This window comes from Pteropus alecto, unplaced genomic scaffold (assembly GCF_000325575.1).
Source record: "Pteropus alecto unplaced genomic scaffold, ASM32557v1 scaffold1197, whole genome shotgun sequence".
NCBI classification, from domain to species: Eukaryota; Metazoa; Chordata; class Mammalia; order Chiroptera; family Pteropodidae; genus Pteropus; species Pteropus alecto.
This window is the reverse complement of record NW_006441068.1, coordinates 183,614-210,952: the sequence shown is the minus strand read 5'-3', so window position 1 is coordinate 210,952 and position 27,339 is coordinate 183,614. Positions and strand designations below refer to the sequence as shown.

Here is a 27,339-nt window from a genome sequence, read left to right as displayed (position 1 = left end):
GGAAGTATACAGGGTGCAGAGGCCATCATTCTCGTAATTTGCCCACGCTGATGTACAGTGAGATATCCATTGTCCCTTCTGGTCCTGGATTGTCAGTCCATTCAGATTTTCTTGGAAATATTCTATGTTCCTGTTTATAAGCTCTTGCATTTAAGATTTAAGTGATTGACTTAACAACATACTTATTCCTAAAACACTTAAATGTAAATAGGAGATAAGCATTTGTCCAAATAAGTAAATATATTCCTAATGATATAAGTTAAAGCATTCTGTCAGAGATTCTTAATTTGCAGTTAATGGAGATTCTAAGAGGTCCATGGATGGACTCCCTGAAAATTGAATGTGAAATACTGATGTTTTTCTGAGAAAAAGCTCCATAGCTTTCACTAGATTCGCAAAAGCCTCTGAAACCTACTGACTAGGGCATTGGAGAAACAGTGGTGAACGAGGCTAAAAGGGTCTCTGTCCTCAGGAATTTATAGTCTGGTGAGGTGAAAGACAAACAGGCAATTATAATACAGAGGATGTGTTCTATGATAGAAGAGGTATGGTGTTATGAGAACATAGGGCCCCCTAAACTAGACTGGTACTGGGTGTCAATAAAGGCTCCTTGAAGGAACTGACATTTAAATTGAGGCCTGCAGAGTGAGAGGAAAGTAGAATTTGGCTTGGTAAAGGAAGGTTTGGGTAAGGGGGTGGTTTTGGTAGAAAGAAGAGTGTTCCAGGCATCTACCTGTGCAAAGATCCAGAATCAAGAGATAACCTTGGCAGTTCATAAACTGGAAAGAATTTGTATGGTTAAAGATTTGAGTTAGATGGGAGATGATCAGAAGCCAGGTTATGTGTGTGATGCTGAGCATACAGAGGGAAACAAGACCAAGGAGTCCTGACCCTCAGGGAGTTCTATTTTATTAAAGAGAAGCAGTAAACAAGTAGGCAAACAAGTAAACAAGATAATTTTTTTATCATGATAAAATAAACAAGTTAATGTAGTAAAAGGTCGGTGGGGTATGTATTGGGTCGTGCCTTTAGACAGATCTACATACTGTGTGCCACATGGATTGGAAGGTTTCAAGAAAGGTGATGGCAGGCAAAATGGTGAGAATTAGATGTGAGAGACACTGAGGGAGTAGAATCAATAGGATTTGGTAGTTTATTGGGTGATAATAACAAGTAACCATAGATTCCATTTATTGAATACTTACTAAGCACCGGGCAGTGCTTTAAGGGCTTAATATATTTTTTCTCATGTATTCCTATAGCAACTCTGTGGGGAGGCATTTATCCCAATTTTGTAAATGAAGAAACTGAGGCACACAGAGTTTAAGTAACTAGCTCAAGGTCCCAAGTAGATTTAAGGTCCTATAAGGATTTAAACTCAAATCTATTTTACTCCATATCCCTGTAAGCAGAAGGGGCAAAGGAGAGGGGATAGATTTGGGGAAGATGGAGGAGTGGGATCTTTGGAATTTGTACCTTTATGTCATCTAAATGGACATGTCCAATGGGCAAATGGGTAAATGAGTATGAAGCTCAGATGAGATTTAGATCAAGGAATAAATTTGTGAGTTGTCAGCCATAGAAATGTTATTTGGAGTCACAGAATAGGTGAGACCATACTGGGAAGGTATATAGAATGATTAGAATAGAACTCTAAGGAGCATTAATATTCAAGGAATAGCAGAGAAGGAAACCTCAACAAGGTGTGGACAGAATTAAGAGGAAAATCAGGACAGTAGCTGGTTAAGCTTCTGGTTAAGCTCTTAAGCTTCTGCCTTACCTTTCTCTACTCCTCTCTCTTAGAGTACCCCCTGTATTCTCACTGAAGAACAGCAGTCCTCAACCTTTTTGGCACCAGGGACTGGTGCTCCTATGAGAATCTAATGCTTATGATCTGAGGTGGAGCTGAGGCGGTGATGCTAGCACTGGGGAATAGCTGCAGATAGACAAAGCTTTGCTCACTAGCCCACCGCTCACCTCCTGCTGTGTGGCCCAGTTCCAGAGGTTGGGGACCCCTGCTGTATAACACTCTCTGAATATATCCTTATAATGAAACCAGTTCTGGCAAAAGAAATATTGGTTATTCTCTGCCTGCAGGTCACTGGCATTACCAAGAGGGCTATGAGAAAGATATATTTCCAGTGCAAATGCACTCCAAGTATAGCTAGGTGCTCATCACCTTTTCTCCTTTTAGGATATATTGGTTGGGCTCCAGCCATGGAGAAACTCCATGGGCCTGTGTCTGCTCACTCGAAAATTCTGTCTTTGGAGAACCAGTGCCTGGCCACACTTCCTGACCTGAAGGCCATGGAGAAACCACATGGGCATGTGTCTGCCCACTCGGACATCCTCTCCTTGGAGAACCAGTGCCTCGCCACACTTCCCGACCTGAAGACCTTGGAGAAACCACATGGGCATGTGTCTACCCACCCAGACATTCTCTCTTTGGAGAACCGGTGCCTGGCCATGCTCCCTGACCTGAAGGCCATGGAGAAACCACATGGGCATGTGTCTGCCCACCCGAACATTCTCTCTTTGGAGAACCGGTGCCTGGCCACGCTCCACATTCTAAAGAGCACTGTGTCTGCCAGCCCTGTGCCCCAGGGTCCCCAGATATCTCCCCTGGTGCAAGCTGATCTGTGTAGCCTGAATACCAGCAACCATGTGTTCTCTGAGCCTCCAGTTTGGAGGGCAGAGTGCCTCTCTGATGGACTAGGCCTTCTGACCCACCCCAGGGCCCTGAAATCCATATCCGTCACAGAGAGAACTCAGGAAACAGCTTTGGTAATAGCTCCAGATGCTCGTTGACTCTGATCATGTCTGTTGGATGCTCTAGTCCCTAGCTTTCAGTGTCACAGTGTCTCTCTGTATTGCTCTGTGTCTGTGTACCTTTTCTCTTCAGAGCCTCTTCCTGAGGTGTCTTTTACCCCAGGGCTATCTTCTTCAGCATCATTACCCTTATTGCATATCTAGTTCAGAGATTCTGGACATTAGAGCAAAAACAGGCCTTGTCCTTAGAAAGCCTCTACTCAGGAGGAGAGCCAGCATTATATTGCAGTAGCAGAGTTAAATCAAGTGCTTTCGAGATCTTATCTCAGGCATGAGACACATCTGCTATACCCTTCCCACCTTCTTGTATGTGCACATGCAAACACATGTCCACTTGTACACATATACATGAGCATTTAGTATACATATCAGAATCAGTAGACAAACACACATTCTCCTCCAAAGCCTTGAGATTAGGACAGAAGGAAAGGTTAATCTGAGCCCTATACTGTCTCTGCTAATTCCAAGCCATACAACCTTAGGCAAAATTCTTAACCTTTTGAAGCTTTAATTTCCTCACCTTTAAAATGAGGTCAGTGAAAATCTGCTTCACAGGGTCATTGTCAGGATGACAACTACTGCCATCTTAACATTTATTTAGGGCTTTGCAACCTGCTGGAAGTCATATACACAATATCCCATTTAGTCTCCTAGTGGCCCCATCAGGTAGGTGGTAGAGAATGAGGAAGCTGAGGTTCAGAGTTTAAGCAGCTCAAGGTTGCTAGGGGATTGACCCTGGATGTGGCCCTTTTTATTTTGACTCCAGAATACTTTAATAGCATCATAGGAGGTATATGTGTGTGTGGCGGGTGGTGGTGGTGAGGTCAGGCTCTAGGCTGTGACATCAATAAGATGAAAGCAAGGGGAAAGATCATGAGGCATCTGAGCAAAGGCTCAGAAGATTTAGTTGGGGAAGGTGGTATGTGTGACAGTAAGATACCTACACCAGACAGGACAGGTCAATACTGGGTGTGAAGGGAAAGGAGTTGGTACTAGAGGATAGATGCAGACTCTTCCTATCCCTGGGAGCTGCCTTCCGATCTCTCCATGTTCAAGGGGTTGTGGGTGCATGCTGTAATTAACTGCCACCATCCCCAGGGTCACTGGTCCTCTTCCGGAGAGAAGAAGTCGGAAGAGAAGGAATGGGCAGAGGCTCAAATGCCTTTTTATAGTCTAAGCTTGGGAGAGGAGGAGGAAGTGGAGGAGCTGGCCCTGAAGCTCACCGCTGGGGACTCTGAATCTCATCCTGAGCTCACAGACCAGGCCCTTCAGGAAAAGAAGGTAAAAGTTTCATAATGGGAGAGGTTGATGGTAGTGGAGGGAAAGGTGGGGGGTGGGTGGGAGGAGTGGTGCCCTAAAGCTGAACCAGATCTTCACAGGTGGAAAGGGAAGGAAGGGTGGCACCCAGCTCTTATTTCTCACTTCCTAATCCCCTTTTCTAAACTCTGGGTTGGACAAATATATTCTTGAATCTGGGGTCCATTCTCTCTGTCCTTGATTTTCTAAGTTGGCCTGAGTGGATGCTGAAGTTGGTCCTCATTTCCTCTTTCTACCCCTCTTTCCCAATTCCTAGATGGCTCTAATGAGCTTGCTGTGCTCCACTGTGGCATCAAATGTAAAGAAGAAAGATGCAGCGGACCCTACCAAGGCTTCCCTCCTGGAAGTCTGTAGTAAACTTGCTCCTTTGGAGCCTGAGTTTATCCTCAAGGTACAAAGGAGGGGATGGGTGTGGAAAGCTGGGAGCTAGGAACATGCTTATGGTGTGTGAGGGGGATGGTTACCAGCTTCATGCTGCAGGTGGAAGGTACTTTACTTAGGAAGGGAGTAAAGTCTCTGGATGAGTGGGAGGTCTGGTCCCTGGGGTTCTCTGAGGAGTAGGACAGGTGGGATTGGGAAGGAGCATATGAGGGTTCATTTGTTCAGCAAGTACACAGGCTAAGTACACAGTACTGGGCCTTGAGAGTCATACCAATAGATAGAATGAAACATGATTTGGCTCTTAAGGAGCTTATGGTATTGTTATAGCGGCAAAACACTCCCAAATATTATGTAAATGCAAATGGCTTAGTAGATAGTGAATGTTTCAGAAGCAGAGTAGAGGGGAAAAATGTTTTATATGAGGCTTTGGAAGATGGCAGGTTTAATCAGCACTTGAACACTTAATAAGTCTTTGATAGATGCTGGTGGTGGGAGGTCTTGCAAAGAGGGAAGGGGCCTGGTTGACCCGGGAGGAGATCCGTAGACTCAGGAGAAGATATGTTGCAAAGGTGGATACAAGCTAGATTATGGAGGGCTTAGATGCAAAGCCAAGAGGCTTGGACCTTATATTTTATAGACAATATGGAGGGCTCAGTAAAGGTTTTATGCAGGTTGATTAGATAAGCAAGTTAGTTTAAGGCATGAAGCTCTGGGAGAAGTGACTGAAATGCTCACCCTCACCATTCTGTGCCCTAGGCATCTCTGTACGCCAGGCAGCAGCTGAATGTCCGGGATGTAGCCAACATAGTCTTAGCCATTGCTGCCTTCTTGCCAGTCTGCCGCCCCCACCTGCGACGATATTTCTGTGCCATTGTCCAACTGCCTTCTGATTGGATCCAGGTAGCTGAGTTCTATCAGGTATGATATTCACCTCCCTAAGCCTTGGCCCTCACTTGATTCCCTCTTCTTTGCTCCCTGCATCCCTAGAGAAAATCTCAGATAGTTTGGCTTCCCCTGAGCTGTCTTCAACCTTGATGTCCAGACAGGACAACATTTCCTGGTATCAGGCTGAGATGCCCCAGAGGGAGAATACGATTGAGAAGGGCTGGACCACAGTTAGAAAAATTGGTCTATTCTGGACCTTGTATTTACAGTGAGGAAAATGAGAATTATTGAAGTCTGCTGACTAGCCCAGTACCACAGAAACTGTAATTTTAGAGCTGGAGTTGGGAACTCACTCCTTATTTTGTGCTTTCATTTAACCCCATGAAGAGTCTTGTTTTGTTTTGGAGGATTTGTTTGGGGCTCACTCCTGATGGTCTCTTCTCTCTCTCTGACAGAGCCTGGCAGAAGGAGAGGAGAACAAGCTGGTGCCTCTGCCTGCCTGCCTGCGTGCTGCCATGACGGACAAATTTGCCCAGTTTGATGAGTACCAGCTGGCCAAGTACAACCCCCGGAAGCATCGGGCCAAGAGACGTCCCCGCAGACCCCCACACCCTCCAGTCAGTCTCTGTCTCAACCCTGGTCATTCATAGCCCAGGTCCCTTTTCTCTCGAAAGGGAGGGATGAAGGAACATGCTGACCCTGGGGGATCCCACATTAAGCATCTGACGTGTTCCTACCACCAGGAGCAAATGGAGTCAGAGAAATGCAGAAGGGCCCGGTAGAGCTTGAGGCAGAGGGCAGAGCCTGCATCTGTCCTAGCTGGCTTCCTTTTTGATAGAGATGGGCCTTCGGGGCTATTGGAATAGGGCTCTCCAGGGCCAACTTCGTTTCTCTTTTGGAAACTTCTCCTCTTGTCCCTACAGAAGACGGAGCATCCATTTTCTGAGACACAGCAGTATTTGCTAAAGCACCTTCAGCAGCAGCTTAAGAATAAACAGAAGAAGGTGCGTGCCTTGTTCTGTGGTTCTGTATGTGCATGTACAATCTTTTCTCAACTAATATTTAGAAATGGAATCCCATTTGGTTTAGAGATATAATAATGGGTGTGGTAGGCACATGCTAGTCTCCTACCTGGGGAATCTCAACCTGACTACGGGGTTAGGTTTTGAGAGCACTGGGAAAAGCTTTGTTTATTTCATTTCACTCTTCTAAGTATTATACTTTACTGATGAATCGCATGTCTGGCTGGATAAATGAGTTAAAGACATGAAACATCTACCTTCCATAGGAAGTTTAAAACACAAGTCAAACAAATTGGTTTTGCATGAATGACAATGCATTGCACTTAGTGGTTAAGAGCATAGAATATGGATGCAGAGCACCTGGGTTTGAATCCCAACACTACCAGCACTTGAGGGCCATGTGACTTTGGCCAAATGACTTACCCTCTCTTGCCTCACTTTCCTCAGGTATAAAATGAGGATAATAGCAGTACCTACTTCATTGGGTGTTTGTGAGGATTAAATCAGTTATTGTATTTCAAGTATTTCTAACAATACCTGGCACTGAATAAGTGTTATCTATCACCATCATCATCATTAAAATAGATTATTAGGCAAATACATATTAGCATTACAAGAAAACACATTCTCAGGTGGTCAACTGATCTTTTCTCTTCATCCTATTAACATATCCCAAACTTAGCTCTTCTACCATAGAAGATTCTGAAAGCCAGCTTCTTTCAGTTTTTTAACTCCTTACAGCCTGCATTGTTCTGTTGCCTCCATTTCCCTGTTCCAAGTCTCAGTGATTTAAATAAGAACTGCTTTTCCCTATCCTCTAAGAACTAGGTATTCTCTGTTCATTCTATCCCTATCTTGTTTTTCACAAGTCAGTCATCTCACTTTACCATTGATAGTTCAGTCTTGTGTAAATGAAACACAGTGACCCCAAAACACTGCAATCTTATGCTTGCCATAAGAGCTCTTGTTGCTAGAGTTTTTTACTCCCTATTCCCACTCTTTGCCCAAATCTACTTTGGGGAAAGAAATGACCTCATATGTATCGGATGGTCTTAGGTTCTACATTCTGAAGAAAATGACCATGGTTATAGATTAAATGACCCCTGTGGGATTTGGGGATATTTCCACAGTTTGAGGAGACCTACAATGCAGTGCCAGAGAAAAAAAATCAACCAAGGTTCACCCTGAAGAAGTTAGTACAGCGACTGCATATCCAGGAGCCTGCCCAGCACGTCTACGCCCTGCTGGGCTACAGGTGAGAATATACACCCTGAATGTACATTCCATTTGGGTAACTCCATGACTTTTCAACATCCGTGACTCTAACCACTGTAGTTCGGAGGCCAGCAACATTGGTTTGGGCAAACATGGCCTATAAATTAGATTGACTGGCTTTGACTGGCTCACCTTTCCTGAGTTATTTTCACCTGACTTTGAAATAATAAGCTTTTCCTCCTCTGTTCCAGATACCCCTCCAACCTACAGGCCTTTTCTCGAAGTCACCTCCCTGGACCGTGGGATTTTAGCAGAGCTGGGAAGCGGATGAAGCTGGCTAGGCCAGAGACCTGGGAGCGGGAGCTGAGCTTGCGGGGAAACAAAGCTTCTGTCTGGGAGGAACTCATTGGTAGGGGAACCCTGACCATCACACTCCCTTCTTCTCTTCTCCATTTATGCCTCTCTGTTTTGGACCTTGGCTAGAAGATTTCCATGGCAGGATGCAGTTATCTTCTTGCTTGGTAGTTGCGTCACTGAAAACGATTGGACTTATAAGGTCTGCCATTGACCACACCCAAGTGGACAGTGGTGCCTGCTTTGAATAGCATTGGCATCATAGATAGGTAATTATTTCAGATGTGGTTAGATGATATGTAAGCCTTTATCAACACATGACAAAAGTGGTAACTTCCCTCTGACCTCACTTGTATCAATATCTGTCTAACTCATCCAAACAAGGTAGAACTGACTGGTACAAGGCACAGTGGAATCTCCACAGAAATTCATATTCAGGACATGACATTTAAGGTAATTTGCCCACATTGATTAAACTAAATTCAGATAGGGGAGGACCAACTTACTTTCAATCTTCTCTTTCTCTCTGTGGTTTTTTTTTTTTTTTAAATTGTTGTTAGTTTATTTTTAATTATAGAAGGCTCTATTTTGTTTTATTTCCTCTTATATCTTTGAAAATTTTAAGTCAACTTCTTTCTTTTGAGAAATATCTACCTGTAGGCCTTTTGACTGTTTGAGTTTTATAGACTTTATATTTTGGAGCTTCAGAAGCCCAAGATAGCTTTTGCCTTATTTCTCTGTGAACTGCCATTTTTATATTGTACTTGAGTCAGCCTGAGTTGCTCAGTTGCTTAGCACTCCTCTCACTCTGTGGTTGTCACTGGTGGTGTACGCATCAGAATCACATGGGCATTAAAATACACACACATGCACTCAGATGTCCGACAACCTCTTCCTCAATATTGATTTAACTTTGGATGGAGTAGAATAAAAAGGCTTGGATGGCAGCCAGTATATGTAGGTGACTCTAGTGTGCATCACCTCCACGTCTTCCCTCAGCCGTTGAATACTAAAAATATATTTCCTGGCTGAGATAAATGCCCATAGTCTAACCCAGTGGTTCCAAGGTTTTTTGGTCAAAAATTTTTATAATACACCAGAATATATGTACATGTATTTTTAAAAATTTTTTACATGCACTAATAAATTATGCACTTTAAGAAATACATAACATATAATTATATAAACAGATAAGAGAGTAAACAGAAATACATAAAGGAAAATATTATATAAACATAAGTATAAAATATAAGGTAAAATGTAATTAGATACACAGATCCTTCTTTGGAGACCACAGGCTCATTAACAATTTTTTGGAATAAAATCAGTGAATTTCTCAGTCTATTGGATAAATACTCATGTTATTTTCTAGTATCATAAATGTGATATTGGACTTAAATTCTTACCAAAATGATCTAGAAACACTTTCATACATGGCGACAGTTGAGAGAAACTTGTGACTTCACGAAAGATACAATAGTTCATTAGTTGTCACACATCACTCATATTGTGTACACAACCTAATTTTTCTACTCTCCTGTTGAAAACTGCTGATAGTGCAGGGTGTTGCCTGGGATGTGGGTATAGGGGCTGACAGGTCTGGTCTCTAAAGTGGTCTGAATGCACCTCTAGGGTACCCAGGAAAAATATCACACCTCCTACTTATGTTTACCTTTATCTACAACAGCAGTCCCCAACCTTTTTAGCATCAGGGACTAGTGTTCCTATGAGAATCTAATGCCTGATGATCTGAGGTGGAGCTGAGGCGATGATGCTAGCGCTGTGGAGCAGCTGCAAATACAGATGAAGCTTTGCTCACTGCCCGCCACTCACCTCCTGCTCTGTGGCCTGGTTCCTAACAGGCCACAGACCAGTACCGTTCTGCAGCCCAGGGGTTGGGGACCCCTGACCTAAAAGATAGAAGGCATTTTTCTAATATTTACTCTATAGATTAAATCCCTATAGTCACTTAGTCCACATAGTATATGATTATGTGATTATGTGTCACTTATGACCGTTGAGGTTTATTGAGGAAGAGTTCCATAATATGAGGGCACTGATGATGCTCCCTCACCTTTTTTGGTTTCTACATAATGTGAAATCACAACTTACCTTTGAGCCATAAATGGATTTATAATTAGTATTCGGTATTAACCAAACTAACCCTCTAAAACTGACATAAACCTTAAAAAGATTTTGATTGGGAAACTAAGACTTGAAGATAATACTAATATCACAGGGATGAGTGAACAGTAAGAAAGTGACAGGTGAAATTCTGGTTCATTACAAGTCTTTTTCACCTGTACTTAAATGACAATGACTATTTAATCAGATCTTACAACAAGTTTGCTAGAAAAATTAAAAGGTATCAAGAGTACTATTTGAAATAGGGATTTATGGTCACTATTATTAATGGTGAACCTTACCATAGGTGTAGATCGTGCCTTGAAACGTTGACTAATGATTGTACTACATGTATACAATGTATAAATAAACAAACTTAAACTCGGACATTTCACTTTTATTTATCTGAAAAGTATGGAGAATATATTTTGCCAGCTGAGCCCAATCTCAGGGCTGGACCCAACAGACAAAGGGATAAACATAAGTTATTTATCGAAACAGCCATCCCATAAATAGTGTTGTATAAATTTTGCTCCAAACTTCAGGCCAACCCTATTTTTTTCTTTCCAGACCTTTAAACATTTTGAGTAGGATAGGTTATATGTTAGGACCTCATTCCCTACATCCTGAAATTTCTACATGGCCTCTGAACTCCTTTCTCTGGTCTCTGACCTCTCTCTCTCATCTTTTGTTCGCTTTTCTTACCCTATTCCCGATCTTCTGCAGACAGTGGGAAGCTTCCTTTCATGGCCATGCTTCGGAATCTGTGCAACCTGCTGCGGGTTGGAATCAGTGCCCGCCACCACGAGCTGGTACTCCAGAGACTCCAAGATGCGGTATGTGTGTGAGGCAGGCAGCTGTGTGCCCCCGCTTCTATAGATTGACTTAATCTATACAGTAAATATTAGAGGTGGATGTGGAGATGCTGCTGCAGGCTTTTCTTTGTGGCTAGGGAAGGTCATGGCCACTAGGCTATTTCCATGTGGGCTGTAAATAAGTCTGGAGATACAGATAGGTTGGGGGAGATAAATCGGGGGGTTCATCACCCCTTTGAGAAATTAGAGCATAAGAACTTTCCTTTTTATTTTCTGAGATTAGTGATTTACCAGGAAGAGGCCCTTCTGTGATTTAACTTATTTCAGAGGGAGTCTGACAGATGAGAAACAGGCCCCTTCCGTTACTTCCTCACCTCTCTTCTTTACCTCTTCTCATATTCTCACATGACGACTTTCTCTTTTCTCCCTTTCTCTATATCTCTTCTCTGATATCCATCTTGTCTTTCCTCACCTTTCCACATATCTGGAGTGATTATCTCTTATTCCTGGTCACTGAGGCCCCTAATGCCCCGCATACTCATGACCCCTCCATTGCTTTCCAGAAATCCGTGATCCACAGTCGACAGTTTCCATTCAGATTCCTTAATGCCCATGATTCCATCAGTGGCCTTGAGGGTCAATTAAAAAATAAAGGTATTATCCCTTTTCTTCCAACTCTTGTTTGTCTTTCATGTCTGAGAATAGACAAGGCAACGTGACTGGTAATTTTCAGCCTCTTGCCTTCTAGTCTCAGGGTGTAGGGTGGGCAAAGGTCAGATGCTTGCCAGCCCCAAGGGTTGTGGCACAGGACAGGTTGATGGGAAAACAAGATGAGGGAATAGAAGCTGCCTGACTGAAAATATTCACCTGTTGCCACACAGAATTACCATTTCCTTCCAACACACAATTGATGAAGCAGATAATGATTAGAAACTTAAGAAATGGCAAGAGGCATTCCAAAGAGAGCCAGCCTTCCCTCTTAAGTCGTCGGAAACTTCGGGCAGCAATGGCGATACCTGTGATATATGAGCAACTCAAGCGGGAGAAGCTGAAAATACACAGGACCAGGTGTGTGTGTGTGTGTGTGTGTGTGTGTGTGTGTGTGCGCGCGCGCGTGTGCCTGCGTGCACACATGTGCTATCTGGGAGCAAAGGATGGGCAGCAAGAGGTACCCTGACAGGATTTGGGAGTCACCTGGGAACCCAACTTTTATTCTGTAAACATATGCTTGTCAGTCATCCCAATGGCTGTGTGTGTGTGTGTGCGCGCGCGCGTGCCTGCGTGCATACATGTGCTATCTGGGAGCAAAGGATGGGCAGCAAGAGGTACCCTGACAGGATTTGGGAGTCACCTGGGAACCCAACTTTTATTCTGTAAACATATGCTTGTCAGTCATCCCAATGGCTCAGACTTGTTTGGTTCCAATCATTTCTTGCACAGAAAACCTTGTCTTCAATGTTGTCTTATAGAGAGATCATGAAACGAAATCTGTGTTTAGGTCTCTGCTGTATTCTCTGTGATTATTTGATTGGTTTCTGTGGATTCCATGAGTCTGTGTAGCATCTCCCTTTCTCTTTGTGCATGCTAGTGTCTTCTCTGCTTCTGCTCTGCTTCATGTTTTTTTTCTTTTTCTTCTTTGTGATATCCTTTTTTTGTTTCTCTTGCTCTCTTTTCTGACCCATTTACTTTTCTTTTTTTTTTTGATGCATATGTAGTTATCAGTCAGGTTCAAACACAGACGTAAAATCTATTCTGTAAGCTCGATGAAGTCCCAGCACCCTGTCCTTTCAGATGTTTCGACAGTATCCTCATACATTTTCACTCAAGGCTAAGGTAGAGCTCATCTAACCTTCTGGTAGAACTCAGTCATCAAGAATGTCTTGAACCAGTGATCAGTGGCTGAGCACAGGGCTGTTAAGAATCAAACCAAGGATATAATCCAAACAGTATGCCTTTGCTGGTCAGTGAGGTAGCACCTAGCCACATGTGGCTATTAAGCACTTGAAATGTGGCTAGTCATAACTGAGATATGCTGGATTTTAAGGACAGTATGAAAAAGGATGTAAAATATTAATAATTTTTGTATTAATTGCATGTTAAAATGAAAATATCTTTATGTCTTAGGTTAAATGTAATATTAATTTCGCCTGTTTATTTTTAATGTGGCTACTAGAAAATTTTAAATTACATGTATAATTTTAATTTCATTAATTGTATTTTAATCCTATTGGCTAGCACTGATAGAAATTACTGAATTATATAGATTAAAAAATTATGAAAAATTTTAAACATGCATACAAGTAACGAGAATAGTATAATGGACTCCCATAAAACTGTTAACCATATTCCATGGTTATCTACATTTTACCACACTTCCTTTCCTGACCCTTTTCTTTCTTTTTTTTTTTTTGAAAGATGTTTTTTAAAAACAAATGTCAAATAATATGACACGTTTTATTTTGCCCCTCCATACTTCTCATATCTTTAAAACAGACATTTTCTTATATAATCAGAATGTCAATATATTTAACAAAACTAAAAAAAAAATCCTTGGGATTATGGATTATCACTTATTATATAGTCCATATTAAAAATGTTCATTAGTCTCAAAAATATTATTTCATAGTTTTGTTCAAATCAGAATCCAAACAAGACATACACATTACATTTAGTTATTAAGTTTCTTAAATCTCTTTTAATCTTTTAATTGTTTTCATGTCATTGACTTGCTGTGGAAACCAGGTTCAGGGACCCCACAGAATGTCCTACATTCTGGGTTTGTCTGCTTCCCTGTGTTGTCATCTAACTTGTATCTCTGTTGCATGAACCATAGGCATTAGCTCAAAAGGCTTGAGTAATTTAGATTTAACTTTTTTTCTTACAAGAATGTTTCATATGTGATCCTTTGTACACAATGAGTGAGACCATCAGATTTTTTTGCTTCTTGATACAGGATCAAGAGGCACAAAGTCTAGTGGTCTCAGTCATAGTGATGCTAAGATTGATCAGTGCTCTTTGGTGATGATAACTCGATCTCTCGACTGTAAAGTTAATGGTTCATCCATTGATGACCTTTGCCTGAACCAATTGTTTCATTAGCAGTTACAGAATGGGGGTTTTCTATCATTCCTCTTATTTATTAACTAGAATTCTCAAAAGAACCTCCCTTATCAACTAAAGCTATTAAATTATCCTGTAATAGAGATCGTATTAGAAAGGTGAGATGAATGCTCTTTAATTCATCTCACGTTTAATTTCTAGTTTTCAAAGTAAGGAAGTAGTCTTTGTTCTTTAAAATACTATTTAAATATATGTAACAGTTAAATCTTGCCTCATGAAGAAGGAATTGACTGATGTGTTAAGCATGGCAAGTGATTTCAGAGAGTGGGTCCACAGAGGACTTCTCTCCTGCCATGAGAATGGATTAAGAAGAGTCCTGTGGAACGCGGACAAAGGGAAGAGCTTTCCCATCTTCTCTATGGCCATTGGAGGCAGGCTCTGGGAGGGGGGGTGAAGACTACTTGATTGGCAAGTTCTCATCTTCTCATCTACCTCACAGTGACAAACAGAGAAGCTCTTGAGCCTCTCTGTCTGTGTCTTTACTGCCTGCAGACAGCGGAAATATGACCGTGAGATACTGGCTCAATATCGACAGGCCCTGGAGACAGCCATGGACCTCTCTGTGAAGCATAGCCTGCCCCCGCTGCCAGGCCGCACCCTCTTGGCCTATGTGACAGACACTGATGCAGACAACTGCTATCCCAAGAGCAACCCACAAGGGGTAAAAAAATAAAAAGTGGGGATTGGTAGGATGCTGGGGATCCTGAAAGGTATCTTATTTATAGACCTGGTTCTCATAAGCACGCATGCACAAGCAAGCAAGCAAGCAAGTGAAATAAATGACATACATTTGCTTCCTGGTATGAGATCTTGTTTGGTCCCTAAGGACAATTCCTAGCATGTGTTCTCAAGCCTTTTCAAAGATTATAATACTAATATTTCACATTTGGCTGGTACTTAATCTTCTCTAAATTTCTGTCACCAAAATAGTCACTTTTACCTCCTTTTATCTTAGTGCCAAATTTGGTCCGGATTCTCGGCCCCTCTCCACCTCCTTCCCTGGCATTTCTTCCCAAGGGCTGCTGAAGCTGTCCTCTCCTAACTGGGGATTTTGTCCCCTTTTCAACAATCAGTGGTAGTATTTAGCCTTCAGGGCTTGATGGGCAAGAGTGAATTCGAAAGTAAGGGAGCCTTATTTCACCCTAATGCTTGTCCAATCAGCCCCCACTGAACTATGTGCTGCTGTTGATTGGAATGATGATTGCACGGGCGGAGCACGCAGATCTCTTGCTGTGTAGGAGAGGTGCTCTGAAGACTGCTGTGATTAAAGCAGAAGAAGGTATCCTGAAGACAGCCATAGAACTCCAGGCTCAAGTCCAGGTCAGTCACCCACCCCTACCATGAAAACTGTGTGAATAGACACGGGCCTGGGAGCAGCCTGCATAGTCAGGAAAGGCTTGGATATACACCGAAGCAGGCTGTGGTATTTGTTGCTTACTATCTCCCAGGTAACCACATAACATGATCCTCTTTCCTTTCAGGAGTTGAATGAAAATCATGAATGGTCCCCACCTGATTTTGGGAAGTACCTGCTGACTCTGGCTGCCCAAAGAGTTCCTGTGAGTACTGCCCAGTCCCCAAGAAATCCTCCTCTCCCCTACATTTTCCTCCACAACTGATGTATCTCATTTCTCAAAGCTAACCTTTCAAACTAGGAACAGAACCTAGATCCGTTCCCTGCTGGCTGCAACCCCTTACCCCATACTATGCTGGTGAATGTTTTAACAACCAACAATCTGGGAAAATAGGTCTTGGTTGATAGCATTTGCTAATTTCCATGGTGTAAATACTCCTTCCATGTCTGCTTTCAAGCTGATTTCATGATGTTAGTGAACACAGAGTTGGGAAGAGATGCTCCATTTCACACCATTGTACAGTCTTTTCATGATATAGATAAGGTAGATGTAGGTAAGATTAAGACTAGATAATGGTAAAATATTGTAAAATAATTAGGAAGTAATGCGTTTTGAGTATTAATTACCTTTGTTTTTAATATAATTTATTTAATTGTAAGTTTATACAATTTAATATTTAATAGGGGCCATGTTTAACAACTGGCTCACAAAATTCCTAAAAATTTGACAGTCATCTAACTCTGGGGAGCCTGAATGTGCTACAGCACACCACTGCCTCTACTTCACTTTGAAGCCCCTCCATTCAAATCAGGTGCAATGGTTGCCTTGTCCCAAGTGCTCTCAGGAGAGGCAGTTTCCATCCCGCTCTATTCTTCTCATCCCCCAGTCCTCAGAGATCTCTTCTCTTGATGTTCAGAGCTCTTTAAGATCTCTTCTTTCTCTCTATTCGTCTGTCTCAGCCCCTCCCCTTTTATTTTACAGGTAGACAGGGTCATCATTTTTGGCCAAACTATGAATGAGAAACTGGTAAATAAGGCTAAACAGCTTTTCTGGCAGCATGTGAATTCCAAATGCCTCTTCGTTGGTGTTCTCCTCAGAAGCACATATTACATGTAAGGATGCTCACAATGCTTGTCTGGTGCCAGAATTTAGTGGTCCATATTTCCTCTCTACACCGGTAGAGCTTGAGACCCTCTCGCTCGCCAGGCACCTCCTCATCTTGGCCTCTTACCTCTATTGCACTTCAGGTGCTAGACACTTCTGTGAAGTCTGCAGCCTAGCTCATACCCCTTTGTGAAGGTTCACCCTAAGCCCAGCCTAGCACCTGACTGTATTAAAAGTGCAGAGGTTGGGGGTGTCTATCCTAGGGTGTTTGGGGCAGTGACTCTGTGTTTCTGGTACTGTTCCTGATGGATATCGGCTTCTTCCTTTGCCAGGTTCCAGGATTTGAATCCCAATGACGTGACACTCTCAGGCTGTACTGACGGGTTACTGAAGTAAGTACAGTATGGGCACTGAAGGGTTTAGGGGCTTTATTAGAGCATCTTTCAGAGATTATCTGTGGTCTCTACTCCATTTACTTCTTTTTTTAAAGCAAGATAGAAATTTATTCCTCTTTTACAGCTGTCTAGGCTTAACAGCAACACAGTATTACAGAGACCCAGGCACCTTCTATCTTATCACTCCACAATTATCAAATACTCAGCTTCCACCACTTGGTTCAAAATGGCTACTCTAGCTCCAGCCATCACTTTTGTATTACATCTAGTAGGAAAGAGGAAAAGGGGACTTGGAGATTGTAGTGTTTGCTTTTAAGTGAACAACTCAAGAGTTGGTCATATCACTTCTACTAGTTCTGTTCTTGATCCCAGGCTAAATATATTTATTTATGACAAATTTATAGAAATCCTTTTACTTTGTCTTTTTCTCCATGTTTAACCTTCTCATTTACATATTTTCTCCCCTTTCCTTTCCTTTCCTTTGGATGCCACCCATTGCCCCAACTCCTATTAGGAAGCCTCATGCACATTTGTCCTTCTCTAGGGAGCTTTCATGGCTGATACTGAGCTGATCAAGCCCAAACTGGGTTGGCCTTTAATCATTATACCTTCACCCAGCTGCTTTTCCCCTGGGCCTATAGAAAGTATATGATAACCATGCACATCAGGAGGAGCTAGAACTGGGTTCTTCTCTTTTCCTTTGTTCCTGTGGTTCTGCACCCTTATTTGTTTTAAGTCTACATTCACTGCTTATGATCATCTTCTTAAGGAGCTCCAGTTAACTGGGCAACCAAACCTAGCCATATATTTTTCCCCTGTCCCCTTAGAAGACCTTCCTGATTCTCACCCTAGTATTCTGCTCTCATTTATTTTGTCACTATTTGTCAGATTCATTGCAGAACGTGGGGCCTCCCGTCTTCTAGAACATGTGGGCCAAATGGACAAAATATTCAAGATTCCACCACCCCCAGGAAAGACAGGAGCCCTGTCTCTCCGGCCACTGGAAGAGAATATTCCAAGCCCCTTGGCTCCTATTTCCCAGCCTGGGTCAGTCTATGTTTCTATGCTTTTGTGAATTGGGAGGGGCTGCCATCGAAACCTGGAGAAACTCAAGGTGACCGAAATTCCGGCTGTCGAAATGCTGCTTGCTCTATTCACTGAGGTGTACTTCTGCTTTTCCAGGCAGGAAATTGTCAGATTGTGAGCATGCATGCCCCTTTCTCTACAGGGGAAAAGAGGGTCAGAATGTGAAGTGGACAGCATGCAGCCAGGGCTCAGGCAGAGGGCTTGGGAGCATGGCCTCTGGCTTTCTCATCCTGGCTTTGCCTTGGGCTCATTGCTTAATTCCTTCACCTGTAGGTTCTTGATCAGTAAAATGGAGATAGTGATTGTGCTTACCTCACAATGTTGTTCTGAGCCTTCCATAGGCAAATAGTAAGTGTATAATAATTATTAGCTGACAAAGGAGGGGTGCATGACAATTGGCATTTGGGGTTTAATTTCCAGGGCTCTGCAGTTGCGGCTACAAACAAGTTATTCTCTGGAGACCTTCTGGACACCCCCCTGTTGTCTATTGTACCAGACTTATGCTCAGTGCTAAAGGGTGATCACAGCCACGCCTGTGCAGTTGGGTTGTGGGACTGATCTCTAGTCTGACCCCAGCCCTCTGCTTACCCCTAGATGGCGCAGCATCAGGCTTTTCATTTCCTCCACTTTCCGGGACATGCATGGGGAACGGGACCTGTTGCTGAGGTCTGTGCTGCCAGCATTGCAGGCCCTAGCGGGCCCCCATCGCATCAGCCTTCGTGCCATTGACCTGCGCTGGGGCATCACTGAGGAGGAGACTGGAAGGAACAGGTGTGGGGGCCACAGAGAAGAGGGGCTGGGTATGGAGCTTGGGTGGTGGAACTGAGGTGGGCAGGCTTGGGGCTGCGAAGACGGCTGAGGGCTGAGGACTGAGAGCAGTGGAGTGTGCCTTGGATGCTAACAAGAGCAACCTGCCTTCACACTGCTCAGTTATGAGCCAGTCCCTGGCTCCTCATTTGTTCTCACGTTCCCTGATACCATACCCATAACCATTCCTGTAGACAACTGGAAGTGTGCCTTGGGGAGGTGGAGAACTCACATCTGTTTGTGGGGATTCTGGGCTCCCGCTATGGCTACGTTCCCCCCACCTACAACCTTCCTGACCATCCTCACTTCCGCTGGGTAAGGCAGACAAGGTTGGAGCAGGATCTGGGGTGGAAACGAAAGTTGGGGTAGGAGTGGGGAAAAGCCATGGTTTGTCAAGAACCCGGGACTACTCACAGGCAGGTCCTTGAGACTCGAAGTGAAATACAGACAGAAGATTCTGTGAGCGGCCAAGTCCAGATGAGGGAATTCCTTTGAGAAGTACCTCCGGGTTGACCAAGGGATACGAGAGTTTAGAGGGCAGGTCTGTTTAGGTTTTACCGTCAGACGGATCTGGTTCTGACCTCCCTTCTGTCATGGTGTGGCTTAGTGGGAAATAGCTTATTCTAATCTAGCTTCAGTTTCCCCGTATACTAAAGAGAAACAGTGACATTTCCATTGCAAGGTTAGTATGAAGATTAGAAATCTATAAAAAATGCTGAACACATGACAGGCATTCAATAAACGTTGGCTGTAAGCTATATTTTATTGGCTTGTGTCACAAGGAGGGAGGAATGTTATTGAGATGAAGGAGCCCTGGGGTCTTGGCAGGTCTCAAGTGAGGGGCTAGTGTGACATAGAACTAAACCCACCTATTCTCTGCCCTCTCCCTCAGGCTCAGAAGTACCCTTCAGGTCGTTCTGTGACAGAGATGGAGGTGATGCAGTTCCTGAATCGGGGCCTCCGTCTGCAGCCCTCTGCCCAAGCACTCATCTACTTCCGAGATTCCAGCTTCCTCAGGTACTTTCTGTGGCCTCTGGGCCTCAGTCTCCACAGAAGACTAGATAGGCCTAGTGGCCATGTCTTCTTTCCTTATAGTCAGAGTATGGGAGAGGGAGCTAGAAGAGAGAAATAGGGCTTTGAGGGCTTTTGCCTTTGTAGCACCAGATTAGCCTTGGAGCTGAGGTCAGGAGATCTCCACTAGAGATGTTTCAGGGAACCACAGCCAGGTCTGACTGTTTGGGGTGGAGAGAGGCTGGGGGTCTGAATCCAGCATCATTCTCGGTATCTTTGGTGGTCAGCTCTGTGCCAGATGCCTGGAAACCTGACTTTATTCCTGAGTCTGAAGAGGCTGTACATCGGATCTCAGAACTGAAGAGCTACCTGAACAAACAGAAAGAGATTACCTGTCGCAGGTGAACTGGGAGAGGTAGAGAGCCCCTGCATGGAGAGATGTGTTGAGGGAAGCCAGGTCTGCTGACTCTGCTTGTGCTTGCTCTGCCCACAGATACTCCTGTGAGTGGGGGGGTGTCGCAGCTGGCCGGCCCTATGTTGGGGGGCTGGAGGAGTTTGGGCAGTTGGTTCTGCAGGATGTATGGAATATGATTCAGAAGCTTTACTTACAGGTCAGCAGGGGCATTGGTGGCCAGGGAAATGGAAAGGGGGTAGGGTGGTCTGGGTACTCCTGGGTGGGAAGTAACTGGGTGGGAACTCCATGAGTTTTAGGCCTAGGGTCCTGAGGACCCTGGAAATGTAGATAGTCACTGCCTCCATGTGCCCTCAGCCTGGAGCCCAGCTGGAGCAGTCAGTGTCTATCCCAGATGATGACGTGGTCCAGGCCACCTTTCAGCAGCTGCAGAACCCACCGAGTCCTGCCCGACCTCGCCTTCTTCAGGACACAGTGCAGCAGCTGCTGCTGCACCGAGGGAAGCTGAGCCTGGTGACTGGACAGTCGGGACAGGGCAAGACTGCCTTCATGGTACAGAGTTTCAGAGACCTGGGCAGGAGGATGGGAGGAAGGGCTATGTGGGTTAAGGAAGGATGAGGAGATGGGGCACGAGAGCTTGTGCATGTAAAATGTGACCATGTTTCCTGTTCCCTTCTCATACAGGCATCCCTCATTTCAGCCCTGCAGGCTCCTGATGGGGCCAAGGTGGCCCCCTTAGTCTTCTTCCACTTTTCAGGGGCCCGCCCTGACCAAGCTCTTGCTCTTACCCTGCTCAGACGCCTTTGTGCCTATCTACATAGCCAGCTGCAAGAGCCTTATCCCCTCCCCAGCTCTTACCGGTGTGTATTCCCACCATTAGCCCTGCTTCGTTGATGCCTCATGACGCCACCCCTGTGTCTCCCTCTCTGCTGACCCTGGTCCTTCCCCTCCATGTACAGAAGCCTGGTATGGGAGCTGCAGCAGAGGCTGTTGCCCAAGTCTGCTCAGTCCTTGCAATCTGGCCAGACCCTGGTGCTGATCGTTGATGGGGCTGACCGGTTGGTGGACCAGCATGGGCAGCTGATCTCAGACTGGATACCAAAGACCCTTCCCCGGGTAAGTGGGAGAAGGAGGTGGGGGTGGGATGCAGTAGGGTGGAGAGGGACCTCTCCAACATGGTCCTCCTCCTTCTCCTTCCTTTTGCCCAAATATCACAGTGGGTGCACCTGGTGCTGAGCATGTCTAGTGACGTGAGCCTGGGGGAGACCCTTGAGCAGAGCCAAGGTGCCCATGTGGTAGCCCTGGGGCCTCTGGCGCCGTCTGCCCGGGCCCAGCTGGTGAGAGAGGAGCTGGCTTTGTATGGGAAGCGGCTGGAAGAATCGCCTTTTAACAACCAGGTTGGATTGAGTCCAGGGCTGGTGGTTGTGTGGGGTGAATCTGGGAGGTGAGGCTACCAGCTGCCCCACACAGACCAGCTGCTGCTTTGTTTTCTAAGGAACTCTGTGCCAGGGGAAGTTGTTAATAAGATAACTATGATTCCTTATAATATTACCCAGCCTTTTCCCTTGGTGAATGGCCTCTCCGGGGCCTACCCAGATGAGGAGAGGAATAAAGCTGTGGTTATCAGATGGGATAGGCTGAGCCATAGGAGAATCCCTGAAAAGTGGCTAGCTGGGCAGAGCAGCACAGGGAAGGGATGGCTGTGCCCCGAGGTGCTGCCGTTTCCACTGCTGGGGACTCTCAGAGGAGGAAGTACCTTGCAGTGGGAGTCATGCTAGATCGGAGGGCAGGGGGTGGAGGGCCGGCTGTGGACAGGCACTCTGGCCCCCATGCTGAGCCCTCCGAATCTCGCCAGATGCAGCTGCTGCTGGTGAAGCGGGGGTCAGCCTTGCCGCTCTATCTTCGCTTAGTCACCGATCACCTGCGGCTTTTCACACTCTATGAACAGGTCGGTTGAGATTATAAATCCCCACTCATCTTCTAAGTCCTAATCTCACCTCCCATCTCCATTCAGCTTCTTGCATCCCCATCCCTCACCTTTTCCCACCCTCATCTTTTGCCATCTTTGATCACCCATTCCCCATCCTCACTTCACCCCCAGCCGCACTTCTCTCCCACCCATTTCTCTTTCCTTTTCGTTCCTGCCCATGGTTTCTCTTCCTGCCCCCTCTTTTCCCCACAACTGAATCTGCCTCTTCCCCTCCCCCCACTGACTGAAGCCCATCTCTCTTCTCCCAGGTGTCTGAGAGACTGAGGACCCTACCCGCCACTGTCCCCCTGTTGCTGCAGCACATCCTGGGCACCCTCGAGCAAGAGCATGGCCCCGATGTCCTTCCCCAAGCCTTGGCCACCCTTGAAGTCACACGTAGTGGTCAGTGCTTGGGGTGGGTTGAGAAGCCGAGGGCTCAGGGGTTGAATTATCTTGGTTCAGCCGGGGTCTCAGCGAGCAGGGCAAGGAAAAACTATGTCCTGGGGATGGGTACACTGTGTGGTTTGGTGAGGGCCTCAGAGAGCTTGTGTTTTCAGGTCTGACTGTGGACCAGCTACATGGAGTGCTGAGTGTATGGCGGATACTTCCCAGGGGGCCCAAGACCTGGGACGAAGCTGTGGCTGCTGGTAGCAGTGGGGACCCCTACCCCATGGGCCCGTTTGCCTACCTTGTCCAGAGTCTGCGCAGGTACAAGTGCCTCCATCTGAGCTCCTGCTGACCTCCCGTGTCTTCCCATATTTGAGCCAGGGCTCCATATGATCCTTTCTTCAACCTATCCTTCCCTTGGCATAGCCCCTGACTCCTGTCTCTCAGACCCTGTATGGTTGCCACTCGTTACCATTATTTGAGGTGGGAATGGGAGCCCATAACTGTACCAGGATGCTCACTGACGGACCTCCTCCCCCTCTTCTCCTTCCTTCTCTCCCTCACACGAGGACAGTTTGCTGGGGGAGGGCCCCCTGGAGCGGCCTGGTGCTCGGCTCTGCCTCACTGATGGGCCCCTGAGAACAGCAGCTAAATGTCGCTACGGGAAGAGGATGGGGCTGGAGAGCACGGCACACTTCCTCATCGCAGGTAATTGCAGCCCAAGTGAACTTGGGGCAGTGAATATGGGGCCTGAGCCTGGAGGCCAGGACTGTTCGCTGGTGCTCCCCATTGGCTGGCGCCCTCACCTGCCTCCCGAATGGGTGGATGGCTTGATATATATAGTTTGAGCAGTGTGATCTTTGAAGATGCTTCTGGGCTGAGCCCATCTCAATGTCTGTTCTGTGATCCACATCTGCAGCTCAGCTATGGAAGACCTGTGACCCTGATGCCTCAGGCACCTTCCGAAGTTGCCCTCCTGAGGCTCTGGGAGACCTGCCTTACCACTTGGTTAGTCCTCACGTCCCATAGGCACCTTCTCCCAAGCAATTGCTTTGGCTGTTCTAAGACCTCTCTCCACCTTGACCACCACTCCCATCACCACTGCCATTACCCATCCCAAACTCCCTCTTATCTTTCTCCTTTTGGTTTTCCTGCTCGTCTCCTTCAGGTCCTTTGTCCCAGCTCCTAGGACTAGGTTCCAGCTGCATAGGCAGGTCAAAGACTGGACTGTCCCTCTTCACCAGCCTCTTCATATCCCTAATGAATTCACTCTGGCCCTTCCAGCTCCAGAGTGGGAACCGTGGCCTTCTTGCAGACTTCCTCACCAGTCTCCATGTGGTGGCTGCACACCTGGAACTGGGTCTGCTCTCTCGGCTCCTGGAGGCCCATGCGCTCTATGGTGAGATGAGTCACTGGTTGACTTCTCTGAAATATGAGGTTCCTGGGTGTGTTCATGGGAGAGCCTGCTCGGGGAGAGGTGTCATGGAAAGAACGATCCAATTTCCAATCAAAATTGAAAATGTAAGGATAAGCAAGTGAGTCTCAGGAGACCTTTTGCCTAGATCTCTTAAACCAGAGGTTTTCCAACTTTATTTAGTGGGTGTAAAGTAACCTGGGAAACTCGTTTGGATTGTAGATCTCTAGGTCCACAGATTCTGGTTGCCTAGGTCTAGCATGGGGCCCAAAGACTGGTACTTTTAATAGATGTTCCCGATGTGGGGCCCGAAGGCCACACTTTGAGACTTAACATTTTTGACACACCTATGATTGATTACATTTTGTCCTGGGGTTCATGGGGGTCCAGGCTGGCTTCCAGTGACCCTCTGCATCTCTTCCACAGCTTCCTCAGTCCCTGAAGAGGAACAAAAGCTTCCTGAGGCTGACATTGCTGTATTTCACACCTTTCTGAAGCAGCAAGCTCCAGTCCTCAGTCAGTACCCCCTGCTCCTGTCCCAGCAGGCGGCCAACCAGCCTCTGGACTCGCCTCTTTGCCACCAGGCCCCCCAGCTCTCCCAGCGATGGCCCCGCCGGCGCATACTACGATGGCTTAATAAACCCAACACCTTGGGGGGCCAGCAAAGGTAAGAACCTTGACCCCAGACTCCGGTGACCCCACCAAAGAGCAAGCTGCTTCTCTTTCTGAAACTGGAGAATAAAGGACAGACCAGAGTCACTGTGGAGAGGGGGATTCAGGCACAGAAATGCAGAGATGAATTCCCGTTTGCTTCCTTCCTCTCATTCCTCATTTCCTCCCTTTCTTCCCTTTCTCTTTCTCTAGCTCCAGTCTGTCCCTCGCAGTTTCTTCATCTCCCACAGCCGTGGCCATCTCCCCCAGTGGGCAAAGAGCTGCTGTGGGCACTGCCAATGGGACGGTTTATCTGTTGGACCTGAGAACCTGGCAGGTATGACACTCAAGGTGGAACAGTTTATCTTCAGAAAATCCTCACAGACTGCCCTGGGGCCCTAGACAAGACAAGCCCACCTGCTATCACCCTGTTTGATTCAGCCACTTTACTTCCCTCATCTCAGATCAAAAGAGCTTGGTCAAAAAATCAATCACACAGCAAATATTTGCTGCACACCTTTCATTCAAGGCATTGTACTAAGCATTGCAAGGAACAGAAGATTTAAGACATTGTCTTTGCCTACCAAGTGGTCAGTTTTGTTGAAAGATAACACATAGAAGGAAAAAAGAAACCAAACGTAACCATGTCACATAGATCAGAGCTGAGTGAGTGGTACAGTGACTGGAGGATATAGGACAGTGAAGGACAGGCCTTCGGGTTGAGTGAGGAGCCTATGCAAAGACATGGGGGAGAATGGTTCCTGTAAATTCCTGGGAATGATTACAGCAGAGGATGCTTATTAAAGGAGGGCAATGATAGGTTAGGCTGGAGAGGTAGGTCTCTTTTCTTCCTATCTGTATCATTCCCATCATATGCATGTGTGTAATGTTCTTCCTTCCTCAAACTCATTCTAAGTCTTCTGTGATTTGGGGATATGTATAGGATTTGGGGTTGGGGAGAAGGGACTCCACTTGAATTATGAGGGCCTCAATTGGACATGAATTTGGCCTAGGTCTGGAATGGGACCAAATCTTTAAACTTTGGCCCCACATCAGGAACACCTGTTAAAAAGGGCCACACTTTGAGACTTATGTAAAGAATGCAGAGAGCCAAGGGCTCCAACCCTTCTTGATGTAGCCTCCTTTTTGGTTGGAGCTTAGAGTGGCTTGACGTGGGGGGTCCATGACATGACCCACTCGCTGTCTGTCACAGGAGGAAAAATCTGTGGTGAGTGGCTGCGATGGGGTCTCCTCTTGTTCATTTCTCTCGGACAATGCCCTCTTTGTTACTGCCTTTGACGGGCTTCTGGAGCTTTGGGACCTGCAGCATGGTTGTCGGTAAGGGTCCCCCATGTCTCAGAGTGAGGGACTTCCCTGTTTGTGGGAAACCATGGCCAGAGGGCCTTAGGACTGACTCTGTCTTCTTGGGATAGGGTGCTCCAGACCAAGGCTCACCAGTACCAAATCACTGGCTGCTGCCTGAGCCCAGACTACCGGTTGCTGGCTACTGTGTGCCTGGGGGGATGCCTAAAGGTAAAGACTAGGAGCTGTGGTAGCCAAAGTGGCCCTGAACGCTGAGTCAGCCCATAAGGTTGTTCTTTCAGCGTGACAGAGGCTGCCGACTGCTTGGCCTGAGGAGGTTTCCCTGCTGAGGGTGGGGGACTGGACAAGGTTCCTGGGGTTCTAGGATTAAGGAGCTCGGGCATCTGTATTCAGCACCTGATTCTTGCCCTTCTCTCTCCTCCAGCTGTGGGACACAGTCCATGGGCAGCTAGCCTTCCAGCACACCTGTCCCAAGCCCCTGAACTCCATTGCTTTCCACCCAGAGGGGCAGGTAATAGCCATAGGCAGCTGGGCTGGTAGCTTCAGCTTCTTCCAAGTGGATGGGCTTAAAGTCATTAAGGTGAGACGATCCTGTGTAGCCCTGGGGGAGGAACATAGAAGATTGGGAATGGAAGGTGGGGAATGATGGATGCCCACATTTTGTGTCTCTTTGGGCCTATGTTGAGAGCAGGCCTTGACATTTCAATTTCTACCTCCCCATATAGGAGCTGGGGGCCCCAGGAGCCTCTGTCCGTACCCTGGCTTTCAGTGCACCTGGGCGAGTTGTGGCTGTGGGCCGGCTAGATAGTATGGTGGAGCTGTGGGCTTGGCAGGAGGGGACACGGCTGGCTGCCTTCCCTGCCCACCACGGCTTTGTAGTTGCTGCTCTTTTCCTGCGTGCTGGGTGCCAGTTATTGACGGCCGGAGAAGATGGCAAGGTCAGGTTACAGATGATGGGTTATGGGGAGTGTGTAGCAAAGGCAAGGAATATTTGGATGAGGGTGGGCTTTTGTTGAGGAGACTGGAGAAGCTTGGCTGGTGTGAGCTTCAGGGAGATGGGTGTGGGTGTGCATATGGGCAGCTCTCAGGAGCAGAGTCTCTGGAAGGAGGGCTTTAACAGGGTGGCTGTAACTTGGGTGGGAGTGGGGTATCTTTAAGTTTTTTTTATTGGCCCTCAGGTTCAGGTATGGTCTGGATATCTGGGTCGGCCCTGTGGGTGCCTAGGTTCCCTTTCTCTCTCTCCTGCCCTCTCTGTGGCTCTCAGCCCAGATGGTGATTGGGTGGCTGTTGGGCACCGAGCAGATGGCATCAGGATCTACAAAATTTCTTCAGGTACCAAAGGGAGAAGGGCTGGGGTGTTCAA

General features: G+C 46.2%; 1 protein-coding gene across 4 annotated transcripts in view; it reads left to right on the top strand.

The window, feature by feature from the left end:
* The first annotated feature begins 2,174 nt into the window (after window positions 1-2,174).
* TEP1 (telomerase associated protein 1) overlaps window positions 2,175-27,339 on the top strand; it is a 32,987-nt gene continuing 7,822 nt past the window's right edge. For 2 of the 4 annotated variants that reach the window (XR_003048306.1, XM_006918291.3), the window contains exons 1-39: window positions 2,175-2,784; window positions 3,928-4,110; window positions 4,403-4,537; window positions 5,284-5,445; window positions 5,868-6,029; window positions 6,336-6,416; window positions 7,565-7,689; window positions 7,901-8,058; window positions 10,854-10,963; window positions 11,506-11,596; window positions 11,824-12,010; window positions 14,555-14,723; window positions 15,224-15,382; window positions 15,544-15,621; window positions 16,399-16,529; window positions 16,854-16,913; window positions 17,805-17,963; window positions 18,597-18,773; window positions 19,004-19,124; window positions 19,702-19,826; window positions 20,108-20,221; window positions 20,314-20,431; window positions 20,590-20,784; window positions 20,917-21,092; window positions 21,192-21,348; window positions 21,450-21,629; window positions 22,088-22,180; window positions 22,471-22,603; window positions 22,759-22,909; window positions 23,163-23,296; window positions 23,508-23,596; window positions 23,873-23,987; window positions 24,429-24,669; window positions 24,867-24,990; window positions 25,867-25,991; window positions 26,087-26,186; window positions 26,401-26,556; window positions 26,702-26,914; window positions 27,155-27,308. Coding sequence is in view for 3 of the 4 variants with exons in the window: in XM_006918291.3 (XP_006918353.1) it covers window positions 2,218-2,784; window positions 3,928-4,110; window positions 4,403-4,537; window positions 5,284-5,445; window positions 5,868-6,029; window positions 6,336-6,416; window positions 7,565-7,689; window positions 7,901-8,058; window positions 10,854-10,963; window positions 11,506-11,596; window positions 11,824-12,010; window positions 14,555-14,723; window positions 15,224-15,382; window positions 15,544-15,621; window positions 16,399-16,529; window positions 16,854-16,913; window positions 17,805-17,963; window positions 18,597-18,773; window positions 19,004-19,124; window positions 19,702-19,826; window positions 20,108-20,221; window positions 20,314-20,431; window positions 20,590-20,784; window positions 20,917-21,092; window positions 21,192-21,348; window positions 21,450-21,629; window positions 22,088-22,180; window positions 22,471-22,603; window positions 22,759-22,909; window positions 23,163-23,296; window positions 23,508-23,596; window positions 23,873-23,987; window positions 24,429-24,669; window positions 24,867-24,990; window positions 25,867-25,991; window positions 26,087-26,186; window positions 26,401-26,556; window positions 26,702-26,914; window positions 27,155-27,308 (5,908 nt within the window). In the remaining variant the exon portion in view is untranslated. The remainder of the gene's footprint in view (window positions 2,785-3,927; window positions 4,111-4,402; window positions 4,538-5,283; window positions 5,446-5,867; window positions 6,030-6,335; window positions 6,417-7,564; window positions 7,690-7,900; window positions 8,059-10,853; window positions 10,964-11,505; window positions 11,597-11,823; window positions 12,011-14,554; window positions 14,724-15,223; window positions 15,383-15,543; window positions 15,622-16,398; window positions 16,530-16,853; window positions 16,914-17,804; window positions 17,964-18,596; window positions 18,774-19,003; window positions 19,125-19,701; window positions 19,827-20,107; window positions 20,222-20,313; window positions 20,432-20,589; window positions 20,785-20,916; window positions 21,093-21,191; window positions 21,349-21,449; window positions 21,630-22,087; window positions 22,181-22,470; window positions 22,604-22,758; window positions 22,910-23,162; window positions 23,297-23,507; window positions 23,597-23,872; window positions 23,988-24,428; window positions 24,670-24,866; window positions 24,991-25,866; window positions 25,992-26,086; window positions 26,187-26,400; window positions 26,557-26,701; window positions 26,915-27,154; window positions 27,309-27,339) is intronic. The other 2 variants (XM_006918290.3, XM_015594425.2) reach the window with 2 other exon arrangements.